We start from the raw sequence: 25,493 nt of genomic DNA, 5'->3' as shown, positions 1-25,493 counted from the left end.
AGAAGGAAGAAGGATCAAAGGATTAGGAAAACCTGCACTTTAGCAAGTCGTAGACGATGGATCATGGATGAAAAAAAAAACATTGAATCGCAGTTTTCAACATGCACGATATACAGATTTTTTTTTGTGTAATAATGTTTTGAATAAACAATTTGAAACGCAAATTATGTTTTTCGACTATTTTAGTAGAAGGATCCCTAATAATAAAAAAATGTATTAAATGATCATATGAGAATCACGAATAAAACCAATAATTTCCATCTGAATTTTGCATATAGGGGGAGATCCCCCAGTACCGGACACTTAAGCCACTAAATTCATAATTCAAAAACTATTGATTTTATGGGCTCGTGTTACCCATTTATGATAAATATTATCATTTTTATAGTGTACAAAAATAATTTTGAAAATATAAATATAAATTTTGACAATGCATTTTGATGATGTATTTTAGTACCAAATTGATCGATCTTGAAAGGTAGCACCCAATACCGGACACGATCTGGAGATGCTTCGAATTCTGCAAATTTGAACATCATTGAATGTGTACACTATAGGAATAGTTGATATTTACCATTTCAATGCATTTGCAACATTTACAAGAATAATTTGAGTCTTTCTTAGTTTGCAAGATGCCTTTCAAATAACCTCCTCCATATATGATGCAAAATAGCACATTTTACGATGTTGTTCTGAATGTTCATTCGTCTTAATTTTATTGCATGTTTGATACCATGATCGACGGAACCCATGAAAAATGAAAGTATTTAGAGACACTGACGCAATAATTACAAAGCTATCATATAACAAATCAAGCTGTCCGAAACTGAGGGACAGGAGGTGCTTAACGAAAATTGTAATTTGTCCATATTTAGTTCAATTATGGTACAAAATACATTCATACTATCAAATTAGGATTATGTTCGATCATGCTTGCGTGATCCAAAGTATTTTTTCATATTCAAAATCATTATTAAATAGGCTCATAATTAAGAAAATACGCCAATTTTTTAAAAATTTTCAAACATTTCCATTTTTTTAAAAAGGCATGCATATTTCAAGGATATGTTATTCTACGCAAACATTAGTCTACATAATAGCTTTCTTCTCTACTAATACACCATCTTAAATGTACCATGATTTCTCAATGTTTCGACTTTGTCCGGTATTGGGTGCTGTCCGGCACTGGGGGATCTCCCCCTAATTTATTGTAACAATCCTTTAACTCATATTAACTTGTCAGATCAAATGTATGTGTTTTATCTGATGAATGTAATCAAAATTAAATCGCAAATGTTCATGTTGTAATCTGATGAACTTTATGTGAAAAACTACATGGAAAAAAACCATATGTGTTTTCAGATGAATCCGACATGATTACTTGGTTCAGTGTAAGGTTCCAACAATGCGGATCGATACCAGACATTCTCCCTCTTCTTGAAATTGATCAAAATGTAAAAAGTTGAATATTTTAGAGATTTTTTTTTTCAGTACTTAAGAAAATTCTTCCAATGATATCTCTGAAACTAGTAATCCGATTTCAATGAAAATTTGAAGGGTTATGAATGAATGTCATAAACTTTCATAAAACGAAAAAAGTTTAGGGTGGGTAATGTCTATTACATTACCGCGGGGTTGACGTAGAACTACGATGATTAATAATTTGATTTGTCAAGTGTATGAATTTGTAAGTGTACTAGTTTTGTGTTGTTGTAGGTAGGAGGTCGACGGGTTCGTTAATGTTGTAAGTTTTATAGATGTTCACACTAAAAGTCGTCACAATTCACTAGCTTTCCGCCCTTAGAATCGTTCTTAAGAAATCGATGGAGCCACTTTCACTTTTCCCTCGATTCTGATCGCGTATGTGGGTGGTTCCACCAATTTCCCGAAATATACTTTATCCACCTTATATCACTATCAAACACTCTCGACCCGAAATGACTCGCTCGTCAATTTGGCAGAAAAATGCCCACTGAACTTTGAACGAAAAATTATCGTCCCTCTTCGCAAATATCAGAGAAGAAGGTTTAATCCGAACGCCACACCTCCTGTAACGGACCGTCAGAACTGGGGACCTCACCGCCAGCGATCGGGGCGTTTTATCGCGCTCCCGCGGGGAACTCAATCTCCCAATCTGAAAATAAAGAGAGAAAAGCCAAAACGAGCGTCGCTCTGGCTCGGTTAGTGCAGCCATGTGACCGAGACCTTGTTGGGGCGTTCAGTCAGCGCTGTCGGGTGACACACAAACAAAATTAAAACAAAAACATTCTCCGGCATTGGAGCACGTTAACGAGCAACAAGCAGTAAGGTTCTTCTCTTCTGCTTACATCGCTTGTTTCTAGTTAACCTAGTGAAAACCCACATCTGATGTAATCCACTAACTTGCGTGGAACATCATCGAAAAATAAAAGGGTTCTTTCTTAGATCAATGGTGATCATTGATCTTTCGAATTATTCAATACGGGGAGGGAAATGCTTCCTTCGGTCGGCAGGACCGCTACAGTTATTGATCGGATGAAGTTTTCAGAAGTTGACTCTTTTTGGACTCATTTTGGTAGTCTTGAAAAGAACTATTTGTCGTTCTGTGGTTCCGAGAACCAGTGTTTGGTGTTCCAGGAATAATGCCAGATGATTGAATTTGTTTGTTTGGTCGTTGCTTCCTTGTGTTGCTTGGTAAGTGAAGTAACCCGCGACAAACCAACATATGCCAATTGCTGATCCTGGCTTTTGCCATAGTCGTACACGACCTCGGGGAAAGTTCCACCTTGCGACTTTTGAACAGTAAAAGCACAGGCACTAACCATCGGGAACTGAATATGTTTGCATTTGATTATGCCGCACAGTTTGAAAGTAGAATAAAAATTCTCTATACAGGAGTGAAATTGGAATTTCAAAACCAAGAGCCTTACGTTGGCATGAAATATTTTGAACTCTTATAACTGTTTGCTGGTTTAACTAAATTCCTTGAATGGCACCTCAATTGAAAGACAAGACATCGAAGGGTCATGTCGTTTACTTACTGAATAACACATACCTGTCCAAATAGTTTAATAACTGTTTTAAAAGAGAACGTTGATTTCAAGCAAATTTATAAATAGGGGTGCTAGAGAAAATTTGACGTCATTTGCTTTCCATTCTCCGCTTGGATCGCATCTCAGCAGGCAACAGATTGTCTTGCTCTGACCAGGCGTGCTTCTCAGGCACAGACATCGATAGCGAAGGACGGGGGTGTCTTGCTTCGCTCAAATCAAACTGTCGAGCGAGCGAGAGAAGATGCCGTCCGAAGCCAAAGTCATCACCGCTGCCGTCGCCAAGAAGAAGAAGAAGAGGAAGCAGTCCACAGGTGAATTTGCGGTCGAACTGTGAACACGGTCGGGCAAGTCATTCTCGCTTTGTGCTTCACCGCTTGTTTGCGTTCACCCAGCCATCGTCATCGCCGCCATCATCAGATTTCGACTTAAGCCCGGTGATCCACTACCTGTTACTGTTGTGCGCCATCTACGCCACGAAACTTTCAGTTCGTCGTATAAGCAAATAACTTACTCAAATTTATATATTTGAGTTGAGGATTCCCCGTTTGACCATGGCAATCAACTGATAACATCCCGCAGCCATCGGCCCTTTTCAGGGCCATCAAATTAGTGGAAAAGCGTTAAAAGAGAAATATTTCCGACTTTATATATGACTTCTTATAATCCTAAATCAATTTCACAGCTTTATACAAAATTTCATTTGTCATGAATAATTTATGACTGAACATTTTGAGACTGTAATCGCGGACGCTGCTGCAGTGCCGTCGGGGTGAGTGCTCAACATTCCACAACAATTGTAAAATAGAGTGGCATTTCCAACAGCGTCTTTGATGTTCCATATTTTATAGAAACACTTTGATTAGCAAAATTATCACATGTAACAAAATTGCGACATATTAAGAATGCTTTTGAAAAGACATTCTCATTGAACAATTGTAATAATGTTGGCACCCATGGATCAGAAATTTACCTTCAAAATAAAGAAAACTATTGATTATCAATAGCTCGTATTGAATATTTAGTTAATTTCAACCCTTCCAGCAATTCATGTTCGACCAATTTCTCACGCATTAGCATTCTCCGCAATTTTCAAGTAATTCTAAACCCAACACATTATTGACACATACCCATTTCCCAGATTGGTCGATCAGAAAGCGAAGAGCACAAAAGGGAGGAGCATCATCTGCTATTCTGAGGTTATAAAACATGCTTCCTTCGTCGGATTCAGTTTCATTCCAATTCCACTTTCGAGCTGGTAAGAGCTCCTCCGAACTTGCTCAGCGAGAAGTACCTCGCTGCTAGAAATCTGCTGAGCCGTTAATCTTCAAGCTGCCAATCCAGCATCTGGTTTGTGAAATCGCTCAAGATTTCTAGGTTGACCGATCCGCGCTTCTAGATTTCGACTCGTGGTAAACTCGTAGTCACAGCACCCAAGCTCAATCGGCCCTTTTCAGGGCCAACATACGTTCATAAAAGGGTTTATTGGATGATATCTACTGATTTATCTATAATGATCTAAATATCGCGGTATACTACAATTTGGTTCACATAATTTACCCCACATAATTACATGAATTTGAGAATTTACTACTGCAGCGCCGTCGGACCGTAATAACATCATACTACTTAGCTTGTATGGTATTTCTAACAGCATCGTTGATTTATCATATAATGTGGGAAAACATCCTTAATTCTCGAATATGGAAATTGGAAAATGTATTAAAATTGCGACAGATTTTAAATACTGTTCAATAAACTGTTTCCTGACCAATTGGAATGAGCAACTATTGATCTGAAATTTTTCTACATGTTAGTCTATTGCAAATGTCATAGTATATAAATCAGAACACATTGAACATTGATCAGAAATATTTAAAATTTGCACGAAAGCAAAACATGCGTGATTTGAATTTATTGTAAGCTATTAAAATAATGTTGATATTTTTACTGTCCATACGAACGCGCATGTGAATTTTCCAAGATATGTAAATCCCTAACTAAGACATCAACTTCATGTACCTTATCCTAGATTGGTCAATCAGAAGAAGGCGAAGAATACGAAAGGGAGGAGCATTTTCTGCAATTCAAATTATGTAAAACATTCTATCTTCGACAGATTCGGTTCATTTAAGGGACGAATGACCTTCGGATTAAAATCCCTCTGTAACAACAACAGGATTCGGTTCATTTCATTTACACTTTCGAGCTAGTAAGAACTTCTCGTGATAAACACAGTTTAGCTAGTAATAATTCTTAATGTGCTTACCACATACTTGCTATAATCTCTGATTTATCACAAATAATCGACAATACGATAATTTGAGGATGTTACGAGAACGCTGCTGCAGTGCCGTCGGGAGCAATAACAGCATAATTCTCATCTTGTACATCCCTTGCCAAGACATCAATTTCATATAGCCTATTTCTCAGATTAACGCAATAGACAACATGTAGACAAATCAATTCAGATCAATAGTTGCTCATTACAATTGGTCAAGAAACAGTTTATTGAACAGTATTTAAAATCTGTCGCAATTTTAATACATTTTCCAATTTCCGTACTCGAGAATTTTGGAAGCGGGGGCCGTGATGCTCGGGATGGATTGTCCTCCATGACTGGTCCTGGCTGGAAATATTCGTGGGGAGAAACTCGACCCTTTGCTACAGGAATTTCATTAGCAACTCTTTGGTAAAGCAGAAATTTTCCGAGGAAAATTCTGCTAAAAGTGAACTTTTTCAAAACAACTCTTATTGATTGGAATATTTATCAACAACTCTTTGTTAAGTAAAATCATCCTTAATAACTCTTTGCTCCATCGCCAAACCAAACCATTTCATTGACTTCATCAAGTACAAGAATATGCATGGTAAGGAGAGGCAGATGGTGTATATTTCGTTGGTGTTACTTTCCAACAGGTCGCCGGTAGGCGCTGACAGGGTTCTGAATTTTCGTACCAATGATTTTTCGCACGTAAGGAGAATGCTTTTTTCGCTTCCTCACGTGAACATCTTTTATCGCTCACACAAATTTTCCCTGGAGTTACGATGGTGGATAACCGAAAATCACTCCACTCCGGGGATAATATATTTTTCACTCCATCATATTTTCGCTCACCAACTGCTCCCGAGAATCACTATGTGGATAAACAAAAACTAGTGCCGGCGACGGGATTCGAACCTAGAACATTGTTAAAACAACCGCGATGCGTGCACGCTAACCATACTACCACACCAACTTGACGAAAGGAGTGGTTAATTTGGTGCATAAAAACAACTGCTGCTTGTGGCGATGCATACAGGAAAAGTTCTCCATGGATCGGAGAAAGAGAAAACAAACTTTTCACAGCTGCGGATATGTGCAATTATCTATTTTCGCTTTGTTTTGTGGACGGATAAAATCGCAAGGCAGCTAATCGCTGAAAATTGCTGTGAGGGATAAATCCATTATCGTGAGAGTGAGTGAGAATTCGGAAGCCTGGGCGCTGACTACTAATCCGTCCACTGAATGATTTTCAGTTGTTGCTTTCGCTTCGTTGCTCTCTGGTTCCGTTCGCTACTCGCACACTGCTGTGGCTTTCACGCGCTCTTCTTTGCTGCTCCGCTGCTTGATCCGTTCGTTATGCCGTTCGATTTGTGAATGAGCTGGGAGCAGAACAACCAGTGTTTTTTTTTTGCTCGAGCTCCGTTCACCGATGGCGAGTGGTGGGATTCTCGCTTGGTTCTTTCGTCACTTCGTGTCCTTCGCTATCGATGTCTGTGCCTGAGAAGCACGCCCGGTCTGAGCAAGCCAATCTGTCGCCTGCTGAGATGCGAGCCAATCGGAGAGTGTAAAGTAAATGACGTCAAATTTTCTCTAGACACCCCTACTTATAGATTTGCTTGAAATCTACGTTCTCTTTTAAAACAGTTATTAAACTATTTGGACAGGTATGTGGGATTCAGTAAGTGAATGACATGAAGCTTTGATGTCTTATCTTTCGATTGAAGTGCGATTCAAGAAATTTCGTTAAGCCAGCGAAAAGTTATAAACGTTTAAAATATTTCATGCCAACGTAACGCTCTTGGTTTTGAAATTCCAATTTCACTCCTGTATAGAGAAGAAAGACGTACTTCTACGTCAAAAGGACTTGAATCGGTTAAAACATGGCTGAGAAATGGATCAAAATGCAGACAGTTGAAAGTATTAAAATATGCTTTTTCTAGTACTTCACGATACTGTTTGAATCATAACTCTGTAACGAAATGTCCGATCGCAATGCAATTCAATCTATTCTTGCAGTGATTTTCCTGATCTAAAATTTACAATAGCAATTTGGCTTTATTGCAGTTTAATTGATCGATTTTACGCTTTAAGTCAGTAATAAAACCATAACAGAACCTACAGTGATAATTGGGGAGTACTTTGACGCATTCACCACCAGTCCAATTGATGATGCCTCACGTTTAAGGCGGGCTACAGCCAAGAAACCATTCTTAACAGATTCAGTCAATTGGTCTGCTTCGCGGATAACATGGATATTGTAGGCCAAACATTTGAAAAGGCTATATACTTATTTTGCTTTTTCAAATGTTCAACCGAAATTTGTCTATAACTAAACTGCGGTCAACCCGAAATCTAGGTCAGTTATTCTTCTTCTTCTTGTCATAACGTCCTCACTGGGACAGAGCGTGCTTCTCAGCTTAGCGTTCAATGGGCACTTCCACAATCATTAACTGAGATTAACTTTCTTGGCTAATTTCGCAATAGTATATCGTATTGGAGATACGACGATATTTTATGCCCCGGGAAGTCAAGGAAATCGCCATTACGAAAAGATCCTGAACCGACCAGAAATTGAACCTCGACAACTTCAGCATGGCTTGGCTTTGTAGTCGCGAACTCTGACCATTCGACTAAGAATGGCCCCTATCTAGGTCAGTGCAACTCGATTTTAAAAAACTACTGTAGCATTCCCTTTTACAAAAATTGTGGCCGACACAATACAAAGAGTAGAAAATGAACACAAACTCACCTTGAAACGAAAACCACAAGTTAACCAGAAATGGGTGCTCCAGGGAGGCCAGCAGTTCGACCTCCTTGAGGACTCCTCCGAGGGCACCGCGTCCGATGCAGGCACTTCGGCTGACGTACTTCATGGCAAAGAGGTTCCCGTTGTCGCGCTTCTGGACGATGCAGACCTGCAAGTGGAGGAAGAGAGAAATGTTGTGTTATGCTATGTTCAGGCTACGGAGTTGTATCATGATACAAGCCGTTTTCGTGATATTGGACCAATATCATTTTCCTGTATCGTGATACTTCCATACATTTTTGACAGTCCCAATATCACTTTTTGAAGGTGATATTTTGAATACCATGATACAAACTGTTCGAATATGCTGCTCGAAATCAAAGTTTGCGGCAACCCTGCGGGCATTCGACAGAAATGTCATTCTATTTGTTTTCTTTTCTTTTCTGTTTATTTTTCCACCCGGAGCGCCCGAAACAGCCGGAACAGTGCTGAACGATGAATCTGGAGTTTTGGAGAGAACCACAGGTAGTTAGGGACGGAGCTGGAGTTGGCCATGGCAGAGTGAGCTGGAGATCTCTATCCATTTGGCATGTATTTTCACGGATCTACTGGCGGATGAGGAAAGTTGTATACTAGGTGTAAATTTAGCTGAGGCCCACTTGGCTATTCCTAGCCTTGCACGTAATTAGAGACGTTCCGATACTTCCGATATATCGGAATATCGATATTTTGCTTTCGATATTCGATATTTTGGTATCGATATTTCCTATTCAATATATCGGTGGTATCGATATTTCCTTCCGATATATCGTAAACCAATATTTGAATAACAATTGTAGGTTTTTCTCGTAAAACAATAGATTTTCTAATATTTGAAAGCACTTCACATACCAATTGTTATATGATGTAACCCGGTCAACCAGTCAGTGATTTTCGTTAGCGATCGATATAGATTCGTTTTGAATCGTTGGCGATCGTCATCGCTGGACAAAGATCTATAAAGAAATTGTAACACTGGTTGATCGGGAACATAAATGAAGATATTCATGTCCATATCGATCAAAATGCCGATAATACTGAGGTTTCAAAGAATTGTTTGCGAATCGTAGAAAACTCAAAATCCGGTAACTAAGCGATACTAGAATTCTGCGCCCTTCAAATATATCAAATGATATTGCGATATATCGATATTTTGATTCAATATATCGGTGGTATCGATACTTCGATTCGATAATCGTATCGAATGAAATTCGAAATGAAAAACAGGATTTTTCCGGAGGGTTATTTCAGAAATTCTTTAACAGATTGCTCCAAAAACTTCTAGAATTCCTCCGAAAACTTCTTCAGCGTTATCTCCATAAATTCTTCCACATGTTAATATGAAAATTCCTTCATGAATTCATCGGTAAATTCCTCTAGAAATTTGTCCAGGATTTCATCTAGCGATACAAGTTTTTGGAGTGATTCTTCAAGAAAGTCTTTCAGAAATTCAACTGAAAATCAATCCGAAAATAACACTTCCTCCGAAAATTTCTCAAACTATTATTCCAGGAGTTCCTCCGGATTTTTTTTTTTTCAACATTTAAATAAAATCCTCCATGTATTTCTCCAGAAAAAATTTCCGAAAATTTTTCGAGAATCTGTCCGGCATTTCATTCGGAAGTTTCTCCTAAAATGTCTATATTTTTCCAGGGTCTTCACTGATTATTTTTCCAAAAACTATTCTGGGCTTTCTCCAGCGAAAATTTTACAATCAGGCAATAAGAATATCAAAATACATGGGAACCCCTTATGGAAATTCCGAAGGAAATTCCAAATATATTTCAAAGGAAATTCCGAAGAAAATTTCTCAGGTATTTCCATAGAAAATTCCAAATAAAATTCCGAAGCACCAAAAGAAATTGCGAATAAATTTTCGAAGGAAGCTCCAAAAGTAATACTAAAGGAAATTTGAAAAAAATTCCAAAAGAAATTCTGATAGAAATTCCAAACGAAATTCCTAAGGGAATTTCGTAGGAAATTTCACAAAAAAATCCGTATGGATTTTCTAAGTATATTTCGAAGTAAATTGCAGAGGAGATTCCGACGGAAATTGCATAGAAAATTACAAATTAAATTCCGAAGGAAGTTCCAAAAGAAATTCCAAAGGAAATTCCCAACGAAATTTCAAAGGAAATTCAAAAGAGATTGCTTAGAGAATTCCAAAGGAAATTCCGAAGAAAATTCCAAAGAAAATTCCGAAGGAAATTCTAGTGGATATACCGAAGGAAATTCCAAAAGAAATTCTGAAGGAAATTCCGCAGGAAATTACGAAGGAAATTCCAGTGGAAATTCTGAAGGAAATTCCAGTGAAAATTTTGAAAGAAATTCCGAAGGAAATTCCAGAGGAAATTTTTCAGGAAATTCCAGAGGAAATTCCGAAGGAAATTCCAGAGGAAATTCCGAAGGAAATTCCAGAGGAAATTCCGAAGGAAATTCCAGAGGAAACTCCGAAGGAAATTCTAGAGGAAATTCCGAAGGAAATTCCAGGGGAAATTTCGAAGGAAATTCTAGAGGAAATTCCGAAGTAAATTCCAGAGAAAATTCCAGAAAAAAATCCGAAGGAAATTACAGAGGAAATTCCGAAGGAAAATCCAGAGAAAATTTCGAAGAAATTTCTAGAGAAAATACGGAAGAAAATTCCAAAGGAAATTTCGAAGGAAATTCCAGAGGAAATTCCGAAGGAAATTCCTGAGAAAATTTCGAAGAAATTTCTAGAGGAAATACGGAAGGAAATTCCAAAGGAAATTTCGAAGGAAATTCCAGAGGAAATTCCGAAGGATATTCCAGAGCAAATTTCGAAGGAAATTCCAGAGAAAATTTCGAAGGAAATTCTAGAGGAAATACCTTAGGAAATTACAAAGGAAATTCGGAAGGAAATTCCATAGACAATTCCAAAGCAAATTCCAGAGGAAATTCCAAAGAAACTTCCGAATGAAATTCTAGAGGAAATACCGAAGGAAATTTCAAAGGGAATTCTGAAGGAAATTCCAGAGGAAATTATGAAAGAAATTCCAGAGAAAATTCAGAAGGAATTTCCTGACGAAATTTCTCAGAAAATTCCAGAAGAAATTCCGCAGGAAATTCTAGAGGAAATTCCGAAGGAAGTTCCAGAGGAAAGTCCGAAGGAAATTCCAGAGAAAATTTGGAAGTAAATTCCAGAGAAAATCCCGAAGGAAATTCTAGAGGAAATACGGAAGGAAATTTCGAAGGAAATTCCAGAGGAAATTCCATAGAAAATTCCAGAGGAAACGAAAATTATAGAGGAACTTCCGAAGAAAATTCCAAAGGAAACGCCGAAGAAAATACCGTAGAAAACTGTAATGATAAATTATAATAGAAACTCTGCACAAAATTCCGAAGGAAATTCCATATGAAATTAAGAAGGAAATTCCATAGGAAATTCAGAAGGAAATTCCTCAGAAAATTCCAAACGAAATTCCAAATGAAATTCCGAATTTAATTCTAAAGGAAATTCCGAAGGGAGCTGCAAAAGAAATTCCATAAAAAATTCCGAATAAAATTCCAAAGGCAATTCCGAAGGATACTCCTAAGGGAAGTCCAAGTGGGATTAAAAAAATCCGTAAGGAATTCCAAAGAAATTCCGAAGGAAAATCCAAGATAAATTTCGAAGGAAATTTTCAAGATAATTCTGTAGTTATTCCGAATAATTTCCAAAGCCAGAGGAATTTCCGATTCCGGAGGAAATTCCGCAGAAAATTCCAGATGAAACGAAAATTATAGAGGAACTTCCGAAGAAAATTCCAAAGGAAACGCCGAGGAAAATTCCGTAGAAATCTGCAATAATAAATTATAATAGAAACTCTGCACAAAATTCCGAAGGGAATTCCATATAAAATTGGAAGGAAATTCCACAGAAAATTCAGAAGGAAAATCCTCGTAAATTTCAAAGAAAATTCCAAATTAAATTCCGAATTTAATCCTAAGGGAAATTCCGGGGGGACTGCAAAATAAATTCCAAAGCAAACTCCAAAGTACCATAGTATATCCAAAGGATAATCTGAAGGAAACTCGGAAATTTCAAAAGAAATTCAAAAGGGCACTTCTAAAGATACCGAAGAAAGCTCCACAGGATATTCCGAAGCAAATTTCCAATTTTGATGAAAATTCCGTAGAAAATTCTGATGAGAAATTCCGGAAAAAAATTCAACGGAAATTACGATTTAAATTTCAAAGGAAATTTCGTACAAAAGTCCAATGAAAAATTTCAAAGAAAATTCCGTAGAAAACTCCAACGAAAAAATCCATATGAAATTTCGAAGAAATTTCTATAATGAACTTCCTGAAGCAATTCAATTCAATTCGATGAAAATTTCACAGGAAATACTGAGGAAAAAATTTCAACTTCTCTATGGAATTTTGCGAAGGAATTTACCGATAGAACTTGCCCAAGTAGCTTCCTGAAGCAACTTCATGGAGGAAATTTCGATGGAATTTCCTCTAGGAACATTCAGAGGAATATCATTTATATACTCCCAGAAGGAACTTCCGGAAAAACTATGTAGAAGAACTTCCAGAGGAACTTCCTGATAGAACTACGAACCTGATAGGAGGACGAACTTTCCCAAAGAACATTTGGAGGTGGCTAAAACTTCATAGAGGAACTTCCGGAACTGTCAGATTTTGACAAAGTAATCAATTAAATGTGGTAAGAATAAGAAGAAGTAAAAACATAATAGGCCTTTGCATGTGCCATGTCCGTCTATGCATCTGTTTACATCGGTGGAGGACCGGTGCTAACACGGGACTGTCATCTCCATAGAAGAACTGTCAAAGAACTTCCCGATCAGCTGATTTGAAACGTCTTGTGAATAGGCCCATATCAACTGTCAAACAATATCACCATAACATCCAGTATGAACGGGTTTCGTGATACAGTTGTATCACATTGCTTGTATCATGATACAACTCCGTAGTCTGAACAAGGCATCAAGATTGTGGTATGACATTGTTGCCAGATTGAAAAGTGAGAAAACAAGTAGAGTTGAAGAAGTTTTCAACAAATTTTGTGAGATCATTGTTTTCAAGTTTCAAAATCGGAATGTTTAACAATAAACCGAAAGGTCAAGGAGAACAAAAGTAAACACAAAACAACGAAACATCAATCCAAGAACGACAGAATAGGATTAATGGACAAAAAGACAAGAGAACAAAAATTGCGAAAGTAAATAAGATCAATGAAGAAATAATTGTTGGTTAAAGAAACAAAGATTCTAATAACAAGAAGGAAAAGGAGTTTATATTCGGAAAAACTGTAAGTGTAGCCGATAAAAAAGTCAAAGAAGGAAAATACAAATACGAAAAAAAAAATATGTTAAAAGGTAACAGCAAGTTAAAGTGATAAGGGTAGAAGAGGAGACTTAAGTATTGCGAGACAAAAAGTAAATATATAAATGTGAAAAAAGATAAGAGACAAAGTTACGAAGGGTGAAAAGTCGAAATACCAATAGCTCAAACCAGTAGAAGGTCAAGGTGACAACAGTTCGAAGAGAGAAAAATTTAAAAGAATAAAACATGTAAGACGAAGGGTGAAAAATAAAATGATTGAAAGGGCAACATTTCAAAGAGACAGGTCAAAGAGACGTATGGTTGAAAGAACAAAAAGTTGAGATGATATAAGGTTGTAGAAAAATAACTATGATAAAGCATTGAAATGAAAAGAAGATAGGAACAACAATTCGAAGGAACTAGAAATAAAAGAATCATGGATCGAAAGTACTAAATATGAAGTATATAAAGATCAACTAGACAATGAAACAAATATCCGAAAAGAAAGACGAAATCAACGAAAAACAAAACATTAAGAAAGCCAAATGAATAAAGATTTGAGGAACATGATAGAAGAACGTAAATGTAGAAGATAGAAGAGGCAAAACGGCGAACGGACAAATGGTTGACGGATAATAGTTCTAATGCAGTCCACTGACGCTCTGACGGTTTGACCAATATTGACTCCGTGCCCAAGTTAGTCAAACCGATTGATGTTGATGCAACCGTTTGATCGACTGTCCCAGTTCGTTGCAACAACACTATATTTTTTCTCATGTTTCGAATGATCTCGGAAGTCAAGCGGATATATGATTGTTGGTTATTGGAATTCTGTGGCTGTGGGGAGAATATTTCTAGGATTTTTGGGCAATAATTGCAGTAAGTCAGAGCAGAATAATTTACAATTTAAGTACCGTAAGAAATGGATATTGATAAGGAGTTCCAGTTAAAAGTCACGCGGCGTATTCCAGAAAAAAAACTCTAAAATTATGACGGGTCTCTGTCGGGGATTGTGCTGAAAAGACAGCGTTATGGAAATGTCTATGGAAATGGGCATTTCTCCAAACATTCTGTCCAGAACCTTTAAGTGTTTTTCTCTAGATATTCTACTAGTAAGTTTTTTTCCCAAAATCTATAGGTTATACTAAAAATTCCATCAGAAAAACTTTCTGTGATCCTACCAGGAATTAATTCACAGAATCAACCACAAAATCCTCCGGGGAAAATCCTTCAGGCATACTTCCAGGCATTCTATCTGAGATTTCTTCAAGGTTTCCTCTACAAATTATTCAGGATTTCCTGCACTAATTTCTTCAAAGATCAATCCAAAACAAGTATTTTCTTCAGTAATTCTTCAGAGCTTACTCCAAGACTGCCTCCAAGAACTCCTCCAGAGCTTTCCGTGGCATTTTTTCTCCAAAGATTCATTCAGGAATTCCTCTGGAAATTAGTTCCAAGGATTCCATCACGAATTACTTCAGGCATCATATCACAACTCCTTCAGAAACTTCTCCAGGGATTTCTCATGATATTCATCACTAGAAATTCCTCCAGAGATGTCACCAGGAGTTTTTTTTTCCAAGGTTTCCTCCTAGCATTCCTCCTTAAATTTCACCAGGAATTTCTTCAGCGATTCTTTCTTATTTTATTTCTACAGGATCCAGGGGATTTATCCAGCCACTACTGATTGGGGTTTCCTCGAGGAATTCTATAAGAACTGCTAATGAAATTCCTGGAGGTACTCCTGACGAAATCCCTAAAAGAACTTTTGATGTAATCCCCAGAAGAACTCTTGATGTAAACCGGAAAAGAACTTCTTATGTAATTCCTGGATGAGTTCCAGGTAGAATCTCTGAAGGAACTTCTGATGTAGTCCCAGGACAAACTCCTGATGAAATCTGTAAAAGAAATTCTGATGCATTTTTTTTTTTTTTTTGAGTAACTCCTGATATAATCTTTGGAGGAATACCAGGTGGAATCTCTGAAAGAACTCCGGATGAAATCCCTGGAGGTATTTTTGATAGGATTCCCCAAATAACATTGGTAGCTGAATTACAGCTTATTCAGTTAAAACACTGCTAATGCAGCCTCTTTGCGGCTGAAAAAGCTGTTATTTAGCTACCAATGTTACTTACAATGTTACCAATTGGACTCTGGATAAAAACCGCTAGAGCAACTCCTTATGATATCCCAAAAAGATATCCTGATAATGTTGTAATCTCTGGAGGAACTCCTGATGAAATCCGTAGAAGAACTGTGATGAAAGCCTGAAAGGTACTCCTGATAGAATCTTTATAAGAATTCCTGATGGAATCCCGTGAGGAACTTCTGCTGGAGTCCTTGGAGGAATTCTTGATGAAATCCCTAGAAGAACTTCTGTTGGAATCCCTGGAGAAACTCCTGATAGAATCTGCTGGAGGAATTCTAAGTAGAATCTCTGAAGGAACTGCAGATGAAATCCCTGGAAGAACTCCTGATGAAATCCCTAGAAGAACTTATAATGAAATCCCCAGAAGATCTCTAGATGGAATTCCTAGATGGTATTCCTAGAAAAATTTCCGATGACATCCCTCGAGGAACATCAGATGGTATCCCTAGGACCTCTGATGAAAACCCTGAAGGAACTCCTGGAACTCATGTTTGAACCTTTTGAAGTACTCCCTAGAGAAACTACTAATGAAGTCCTGGTGAAATCCTTGGAGGAACTTTTGATGGAGTTCCTGGTGGAATCCTTACCATAACCTCTGATGGAAACTTTTGAAGTACTCCTGATGGAATCCTTGGAAGAACTTTTAAAGGAATCCCTACAAGAACTCCTGATAGAATCCTGTGAGGAATTCCAAGTGAACTTTCAGAAGGAATTCTTACAGGAATTCTTAGTTAAATCACTGGACTAAATCTTGATTAAATTTCTGGAGAAACACCTGGTGGAATCAAGGCAGGAATTACCGATAAAATCTATAAAGAAATTTTGGTAGAATTCCTTATTAAATTCCTGCAGCACATGAAGTAATTCCTGGTGAAGATTCTGATGGAATCCTTGTAGGAGTTCCAAGAGGAATTCCTTGTTGAACTTTTGATGAAAGCACAATTAGAACAGCTAGTGGATTTACTAAAGAAATAGGTTGAAGATTGTGAGAGAACGCTAGTGAAATCCTTAGAAACAACTCAAGAGCGCACAATTGCCAAACCACAATGACGTTGTCGCTGCGTAAATTCGGCAGTTCATGCAATAACGGAGTAGCATCTGCGGGCGGTCAATCATGCTCATGCTCATACTTTTATTCTTCTTTCTGGCGTTACGTCCCTACTGGGACAGAGCCTGCTACTCAGCTTAGAGTTCTTATGAGCATTTCCACAGTTATTAACTGAGAGCTTACTTTGCCAATGACCATTTTTGCTTGTGTATATCGTGTGGCGGGTACGAAGATACTCTATGCCCTGGGAAGTCGAGAAACTTTGCAACCCGAAAAGATCCTCGATCGGTGGGATTCGAAACCACGACCCTCAGCTTGGTCTGGCTGAGAAGCTACGCGTTTATCGCTACGGCTATACTCACATTTGATTTTTTTTTCCAAGAAATCCAGAAATTCCTCAATATTCAAGTTCAGAGATTTCCGCATTGGATTTCTTCTGGAAATCTTTCAAAGATTATTCCCAGTTATTCCTTCAGGGCATCCTCGACGAGTTCCTCAAAACGTGTTTAGGGCTTCTTCCAGAGATTTATGCAGAAATGTGTACATGAGTTCCGTGAGAAAATCGTCCAATTATTCTTTCAGAAATTCCACAAGGAATTAATTTAGTAATCATTCCTCTAGAAATTGCCTAAAACGTGTCAACAGGGGTTCATTCAGAGATTCCTGTAAGATTTTTCTCATTGATTCGTTCAGACGTTCCTCCAGAAATTTCTACAGGTATATATCCAAAAAATGCTCAAGGGTTCACTTCAGAAATCGCTCGAGAATATTTGAAACAAATTCCTTCAGAGATTCTTTCAGATATTACGCCAGAGTTTCGTCTAGAAATTCCTTTAATTATTCTTTCAGAATAACCTCAAGAGATCTCCTAAAAATTCCTCTAGAGGTTCTTCCAGGCATTCCTCTAGTGAAAAAATGATTTCTCAAGAAATTCCTTTTAAGATCGCTCTAGAAATTACATCAGACATTTCAGGCAATTTATCTATGTTTATTCCTCCAGAAAATACTCTAGCTATTGATTCATTCATTTCTATAAGGATTCCTAGATGATTTTATCTAAGAATTCCTCCAGAATTTTTTCCACGAATCCCTCCTGGATTTGTTCTTGGGGTTCCTTCAGGGTTATCTCCTGCAATTCCTCATGGGATACCTACGAGAATTCAAGAGTTCTGTTTAAGAAATTTCTTCCTGCTTCCATGAAATTCATCTAGAAAATCTTCCGGGAATTCCTCCAGCAATATTTGCAGAGATTCCTTCAGATATTCTTTTCTTTCAGAAATATCTCAAAGTATTCTGCAGGACTTACTCTAGCAAATCAGCTTATGATGCAGTGGCATAGCCAGAAATTATTTCCAAGAACATTAGGGGTCTTGAGAAGATAGTTTTTGTTTTGACCAGCATACGCACCCTTTTTTAAACCCATTTTTTCTTTCTTACGTCTAAAACTGCGCACGCTATGTCTGAACCAGACTATTATAAAAATCGAATGTACATCGGATTTTTTCTCGCTAGAGATCAGTATTTGGTCTATATTTTCATAATAGAAATGTTTTAAAATATTCTATCGGTGAAATTTTTTCCATACATTTTGTATGGGCTGAAATGCGTCGAAAACGTGTGTTTCATGGGATTTTGTACGAAAAATAACTAAAAAATGAAAAAAATCAAAATTTCACAGATGGAATATTTTAAAACTTTCCGAATATGCAAATATAGATCTAATACTAATCTCTAGCGAGAAAAAATCCGATGTACATTCGATTTTTATAATCGTCTAGTTCAGACATAGCGAGCTGCGTATTGTATATTGCAATTTTTAAATTATCTCAAATTTATGCATACTAACTGGAAACCAAATATATCAAAAAACATATTCTGTATAATCGAGTCCGTCCTGCATATATTTTGGAGAACAAATGAACAACTCTCAAAAAAAATATCTTGAGAAATCCCCAAGAAGAATCTTTGAATGAACCTCTAAAGTAATTTGAGATAAAAATAGAATGAGAATAATTTCCAAGAGGAATTCCTAGATGAACATCTTGGAAGTATAACTGTAAGAATTCAGGGGGGCCTGGCTCCCTCCAGAATCATCCAGCACACACCCCCCCCCCCCAGATTTTTTTGATGATATTAAAAATAAAAATTAAACAACAGTTAATTTTACATGAAGCAACATCTTTCGAATCAATGTACATGACTCTTGTCATTGACAAAAATCTCTTTAGTAGTTACGTTTTTTTATGTTGTACAACTATAGTGAGAAAACCTCGCTTGTTTTACACAACATCAGCGTGGCGGTTCAGACTTCGGTGAATTGCGCGACAACCGAAAGTTTAACCGTCCGTCGATGGGTTACTGTTAGAACTAGCTTCTAATTGTATACGATATGCGCAATTTTCAACATCTCCGTTGCAAAAATAAACACTATGGAATGAAAAAAACGTCAATATCTTGAGAGTACAGTTCCCAAAATTGTTTTTTTTTCGCATAAAACATAAAGCAGCATATTCACTGCAATCTGATTCTACATGTTGTTTGGAGGAATGAGAATCCATAAAGAATTCCATATATCAACTTCAACTCGTATAATGTCAGAAAAAAATAATTTAAAAAATTGAATTTTGTCTAAAGGAATTTCTCAGAAAATATATAGCGGGAATTTTTGGGAAAAAATAAGGAAGGAATTTCGGCCTTTTTTTTCAGATGAATGACAGAAATTTAACCTGGTGTGAAAAATGTACCTAAATCGACTAGTGTTTTATTCGATATTCTTTATAGAATTTTAATATGTTGAAATTCCTCAAGGAATATTGAAAGATGATTTCAGAAAATTTGCAAATCTCTTGGCCAAATAATATTGTGGGACTTGTTCACACTTTCAAAGCGAATTTCTCCTGATGGACATTCATTCTTCTATGTCTACCTTGTATTGGCACATTGATTTCGGAAAGTGTTCCAGGATTTACTCAAAAAATGTTACTTAATTTTTCGAATTAACTGCCGCAATTCCTCAAAGAAAAACATTGATTCTGGCATATCTAATGATGAGATTGTTCGCTGAATTTCTTCTGTTAATTTTTTTAAATAGTTTTCCCAAAAGCTATATAACAAATTCTTCCGCTAAGTTTATTAAAAGTCACTTTGAAATGTTTCCAAAGTACTTCACAATTTTCGACAAAAAATCTTCGATATTTAGGATTATTCAACAATTGGAAAGAATGTTGTTTTTGAAATGTCTCTTGCCTTCGAACTTTCAGAGGAAATTTGTCGAACACACCAGGAAAACTTTTGCTTCCGAAATCAGCATAGCGATAAAGGAATCTGTAGAGAACCTACTTTACTTTTGCTGGCTCTACGTCCTTTAAGAGATGACCTGCGCCACAATGTTATGCCAACTAACTCGGCTGCTAACCTCTAATTTCTCGATCGCCCCACACTTCCAAGATCCTGTTCCACTTGGTCAAACCACCTAGCTCGTTGCGCTCCCCTTCGTCTTGTACCGGCCGGATTTGAGTTGAACACCATTTTTGCGGGATTGTTGTCCGGCATTCTCACAACGTGTCCCGCTCATCGTACCCTTCCAGCTTTGGCGACTTTCGTGATACTGGGTTCACCGTAGAGTTGCGCAAGCTCGTGGTTCATTCTTCGCCTCCATACGCAGTTCTCACATACTCCGCCGAAGATCGTCCTAAGCACGTCGTTCAAAAACTCCTAGCGCTTGCAGGTCCGAGTATTGTCCACGTCTCATGCCCGTAGAGGACTACCGGTCTTATAAGCGTCTTGTACATGGTACACTTAGTACGGAAGTGAAGTTTACCAGACCGCAAGGTTTTGTGGAGTCCATAGTAAGCACGACTTCCGGCAATGATACGTCTTCGAATTTCTCTGCTGCAGTTGTTATCCGACGTTATCAATGATCCGAGGTAGACAAATTCGTCCACCACCTCGAACTCATCCCCGTCGATCATCACGCGTCTGCCAATGCAAGCTCTATCGCTTCCCAAGAAATTGAGAGACTTACAGTTCCATGATCAGAGTTTCCAATCGTTAGTCCGTTTTCGATGCCTGGGTCTATGCCGATTGTTCCGGTCCGAATTTACATTGTATGCTTCCTGTACTGATGATTTTTACGGCTGGCTTGTAAGGCCTGCACCAACCCCCTGTCTTGCCGGAGGATCATCGTGCACAGCACTGTTTAGAGTCCCACGCTGGCACTACACAGCTAAAAATATGTTGTAAATTTAAGTTTATTTTCATGCACATATTTGGAGCATCGAAATAAACCTAAATTTCAACGACCAATCCATTATTTTTCAATGGAATTCACTTCAAATTTACACGATCATGTAATATTCAACCATTTTTAGTTGAAAATTGAATGTTTATTCATTTAAATTTACATGATGCTGTAACAACACACGAATTTGATTTATTTTTACAGTAGACTTCAGTTTACATCACATTGAAAATTAAATATTTTTTTCTGTGTAGGACGATGATCAACCGCTCCTAACATGGAGAACAGACGCTGTTTTGAGCCACCCCTAACATGGAGAACAGACGCTCTGATAAGCTACACCCTCAGAAGAGAGGAGCCCCCCTTCCCTGTCAGCATACGACCAAGGTCCCACCAGGGTTGGTTACCCGATCTTCCCTACGGTTACTCGTATCCCAGGCGGCACCACGGGGAGGTAGGGATAGGAGTTACTGGACAAGAGGCTAAGGTCCACAAATGGGGTCTATTTTATACCTGCAGGTACGCGAAGTACCAATGGTACGCATTGTCCAGTCATTTACCACCCACAGGAATTTGTAAAGCAATCTCTAAAAAATATTGAGATATTCCTGGAGTAGTTTTTGTACCAAAATGGAGAGTGGATAAAATTTTAAATGTTATTTATGGAAGAATCCTGAGATTACCATGCGCTAAATATTGGAGTTATTTTCAGAACTTAAAAGAATACTTGATGGAACTTCTGGAGAAGTTTTTTGCAAGGTTCAGAAAAATTTGCAAAATCTTTGTAAATCTGATGATAAAATTCTTCAAAAATTTCCCAAATGAATCGTTAGTGTGGTTTAAAGAAAAAAAAATCTCGAGAATACTTAGATGAATCTCTGGTAAATTTTTCGGAAGAATCTTAGGGAAACAATCATATAATTCTATTAGAAATCCCTGAACAAATTGCTCGGGAAATTTGTGTTTTCGCGGAAAGGTGTTTGAAAGAATGTATTACGCTAGGAGCTTCATAGGAATGTTAAATTTTTTTGGTTAAGCATTTTAGAAAATAAAAATAAACATTTTCTAGAGAGTTTTGAAGGAAGGTTAAATGTTGCTCCTAAATTTATGAGGAATCTAAAAAATAATTATCAGTAAAAAATACAGATAGATCTGCGAAGGACTTCTCTGAAAAATCATTTCTCAATTGAGTTTTTTTAATTGCTCGTAAAATTCTTGTTATTACGAAAAGATTCCTCGTAACACCTGGAAGAGTCCATCTTTTTTTTTTTCGGGAGGTCCGGATTATTTTTGCTGCGATTTTTTCAAACACTCCTTTAGTAACCTCAGGAAGAACTTCAAAAGCAAAGTTGGAAAAACTGTTGGGGAACTTTCTGAAGAATTCGTGGAATTATTCCATGCTTGGTTATCTGGAAGACATTTTTGATGAGACCTTTAGAATTTTTTGGAGAAATCCTCAGTAATTCCTGAAAATCTTAAATAAATTAATTATGAACACAGGGGGCCCAGATAGCCGTAGCGGTAAACGCGCAGCTATTCAGCAAGACCAAGCTGAGGGTCGTGAGTTCGAATCCCACCGATCGAGGATCTTTTCGGGTTGGAAATTTTCTCGACTTCCCAGGGCATAGAGTATCTTCGTACCTGCCACACGATATACGCATGCAAAAATGGTCATTGGCATAGTTAAGCTCTCAGTTAATAACTGTGGAAGTGCTCATAAGAACACTAAGCTGAGAAGCAGGCTCTGTCCCAGTGGGGACGTAACGCCAGAAAGAAGAAGATGAACACAGGAGGACACTTTGAACTTAAAATTTTGAATTTATGTTTAATAAGTACACTCCCGTGCATAAGTTTGGGTTCACCCCCTAAAAAACATACAAAAGTGTTCAGTCCATATCTCTGGGATTACACGTCCAATTGAAACTCTCTAAGCCGCATTCGAAAGGCAAAGAGTTATTCTTACTTCGTATGTATTTTTCCAAAAACATTTTTTGAATTTTGTATACTAATTTTTTTCTTAAAGTCGTGACATTTTTCAAAAAACACATTGAAAAAATATAGCTAATTTCCTCAACATTGGATCGACCAAAATTTTAAAACAAGGTGTCATTAGAATCGTAATCTTATAATTTGATATTTTGATAGGCGCGAAATTTTTGCGGAAAAATCTGAAAATTATTCAAAATCAATGCAACAGTCATTCAAGTAATCGTGCAAAAGTTTGGGTTCACCCCTGCCAAAGTTGCCTTTCGAATGCGGGTTAGAGAGTTTCAATTGGACGTGTAATCCCAGATATATGGACTGAACACTTTTGTATGTTTTTTAGGGGGTGAACCCAAACTTATGCACGGGAGTGTACATGGAGGACCTTCAAGCAGAAATGATTGAAAGAATTTCTAATGCATTCTCTGGCGGAATACAAAAATTATTCATTAACAAATTCCTGTAGGAATCTTTGTAGAGCCTATTATTGAATACCTGAAAAGGTCGTGGAAAAATCACAATGGGCATTCCTTGTGAGTTTTTTGTTAGAATCCTTGTAGGAGTTTGACTGGTTTACAAAAAAAAGAATATTTTTCGTAGCGAAAATTGAAATTTACAAATATCGCTGATGTGCTGCGAAATGAGACAAAATAACAAATACATAAAATCAATACAAATCTGTTAAAACAACGAAATTTGTGAAAATCGTGAAAATTGCGAGCAACATAACTCCTGCAAAGCATTTATTCGCTAGGCCCCCCTTAGGCCCCTTCCAGAAAAAAATCCTAGCTACGCCAATGAAAGTTTTACTTGGAAGCGGCAACGCATGTGTGCAGTCGCATGTATGCGACTTAATTTATGATAACAAATTTGATTTGACAGCTGCTACGAATTGTTTTGACTAACTTGATACAAGTATATGCGATGAAGCGAATTGTACGAAAGAACTCAGAAAGTAGCGTTTTATACGAGGAGATTCATCAATCATACGATTTCATACACCTTGTTATGCAAGTTTGGTGTAATTTGTATACATAAACGACTTTTCACGTAAACTCTCGTGCGACTTCTTGTGGTCTGGGTAGTCAATTTTGCGCTGTGCCTTCCTTGCACAAAACCACCAACGATAAGTATCATATGCCCTATAGCATTATAAACTGCACCACGCCATCCGGCTGGTCGGTATCATCAAATTCAGCGTGATTAACAGAGCTACTTTCATCAGCGCACGAATGGAAATGATAAATGAAAGCCTTGCAGCGAAAACCGTGTAAGTGAATGTGTTCGTGCTTTTCGAATCGCGGCCTAACGAGTTTCCGTTGCCTAAAGCTAGAGATCATCTTTGCGGAGTGGTTTAACTGTCAAGCGAGAATGATGAAGCGTTGTATCTATTTTTGACGCAATATAGCGGGCTGGTAAAACGTGCAGAATTTTTTTGAAGGGATAAAACATAAAAAGATAAGAAGAAAGAATAATAGAAAATTTAACATGATATCTAAAGTGCTCATTTCGAAATGTATATCAAACTAAAAATACATCAAGATTGCATAAGAATGTAACCAAACTCTTATTAGAACTTCGATATTACAATTGAAAATAATCTTCCCGACCAACACAGTAAGACTCACACGAAGTTATCGACCATAGTTGCGACTGGTGTCACAGAGTAGAGGTCAGCTTCCCACAACGACGTTGATTACTGACTGGAATTACATTTACCGCCCCGTTGGTTCTATTTTTAGAGTTCCTGCAGGAAATTTCCACTCCTACCTTGAATCTCTCGGAAAACTCCGATGATGACGATGATGAGTGAGCTAGATTGCCAGAGGAAACTACACGACAAAGTTGCCGCTCGAATATGTAGGTACGTATGCACTTCGGTGCAAAAGCTCTTCTTACAACATCTCAACACGAGTGCAAAATAGTTTGCTGATGGTTGTGATCGCACACAGTGACTGGAAATAATTGTGTGCCACGAAGGGAAAGTAATGTGTCTGTTTTTGAGAATTCACTTTTTCTGGTGTGCGGGATGAAACTTTGTTTGGTGGGGATCGGCACTGTGATTGAGGACATTTGTGGAACCATTTGGTAGAGAGTTGGTTGGAAAATATCATTTAAACGAAAACAAGAGTCATTGTTCTCACATCGATGAGCTTGAATCACAACTTTTCAATAAATGGGTTAAAGAGAAGCTTCCAATGCATTCATGAATTTTATACGTTGAAAATTTGTCAAGGTCAAAATGACTATCCTTTTAATTTTTAAAACGCAAAGAAGGATCCCTACGATCTTTTGCATGTTATAGTTATCTTTTGTTCCTTCAAACTTTTATTTTATTTTTTTCATTTATGCACGTTTTACGTTTCCACCTCGACTTGTTGACTTGTATCCTATTGTTCTATATCTCGAACCTTGTAATCCTTTTGTTCATGTTTTTCCTTTCGATCTTAAGTTTTTTTTTACGTCTTTTAGACGTTTAATTCCATACACAGCGTAGATTATTTTTTGCCTTTTGGAAATTATTTTTTTGCACTCCTACTACTTATTGCATATTCGAATCTTGTTTCTCTTGTTCCATCGACGTTTTGTTCCTTCACAACTCTTCTTCAAATTGCTTATTTTTTCTTGTAGTGCGAATATATTAAACGAAATCTCAGGGTCATGAACTGGATGTCCCGGAAGCCAATCCTAATATTTGCTATAA

At 37.4% G+C, this 25,493-nt stretch overlaps 1 protein-coding gene across 9 annotated transcripts in view; it reads right to left on the bottom strand.

Moving 5' to 3' along the window:
* The window catches only part of LOC5564358 (serine/threonine-protein kinase 32A), a 573,562-nt gene that overhangs the window by 252,416 nt on the left and 295,653 nt on the right, over positions 1 to 25,493 (bottom strand). For all 9 annotated transcript variants that reach the window (XM_021837759.1, XM_021837764.1, XM_021837772.1 and 6 more), the window contains exon 5: positions 8,045 to 8,210. In XM_021837759.1, the coding sequence (XP_021693451.1) occupies positions 8,045 to 8,210 (166 nt within the window). The remainder of the gene's footprint in view (positions 1 to 8,044; positions 8,211 to 25,493) is intronic.

The sequence above is a fragment of the Aedes aegypti genome, chromosome 1 (assembly GCF_002204515.2).
Source record: "Aedes aegypti strain LVP_AGWG chromosome 1, AaegL5.0 Primary Assembly, whole genome shotgun sequence".
Lineage (NCBI taxonomy): Eukaryota > Metazoa > Arthropoda > Insecta > Diptera > Culicidae > Aedes > Aedes aegypti.
This window is presented reverse-complemented; position numbering and strand designations above follow the sequence as displayed.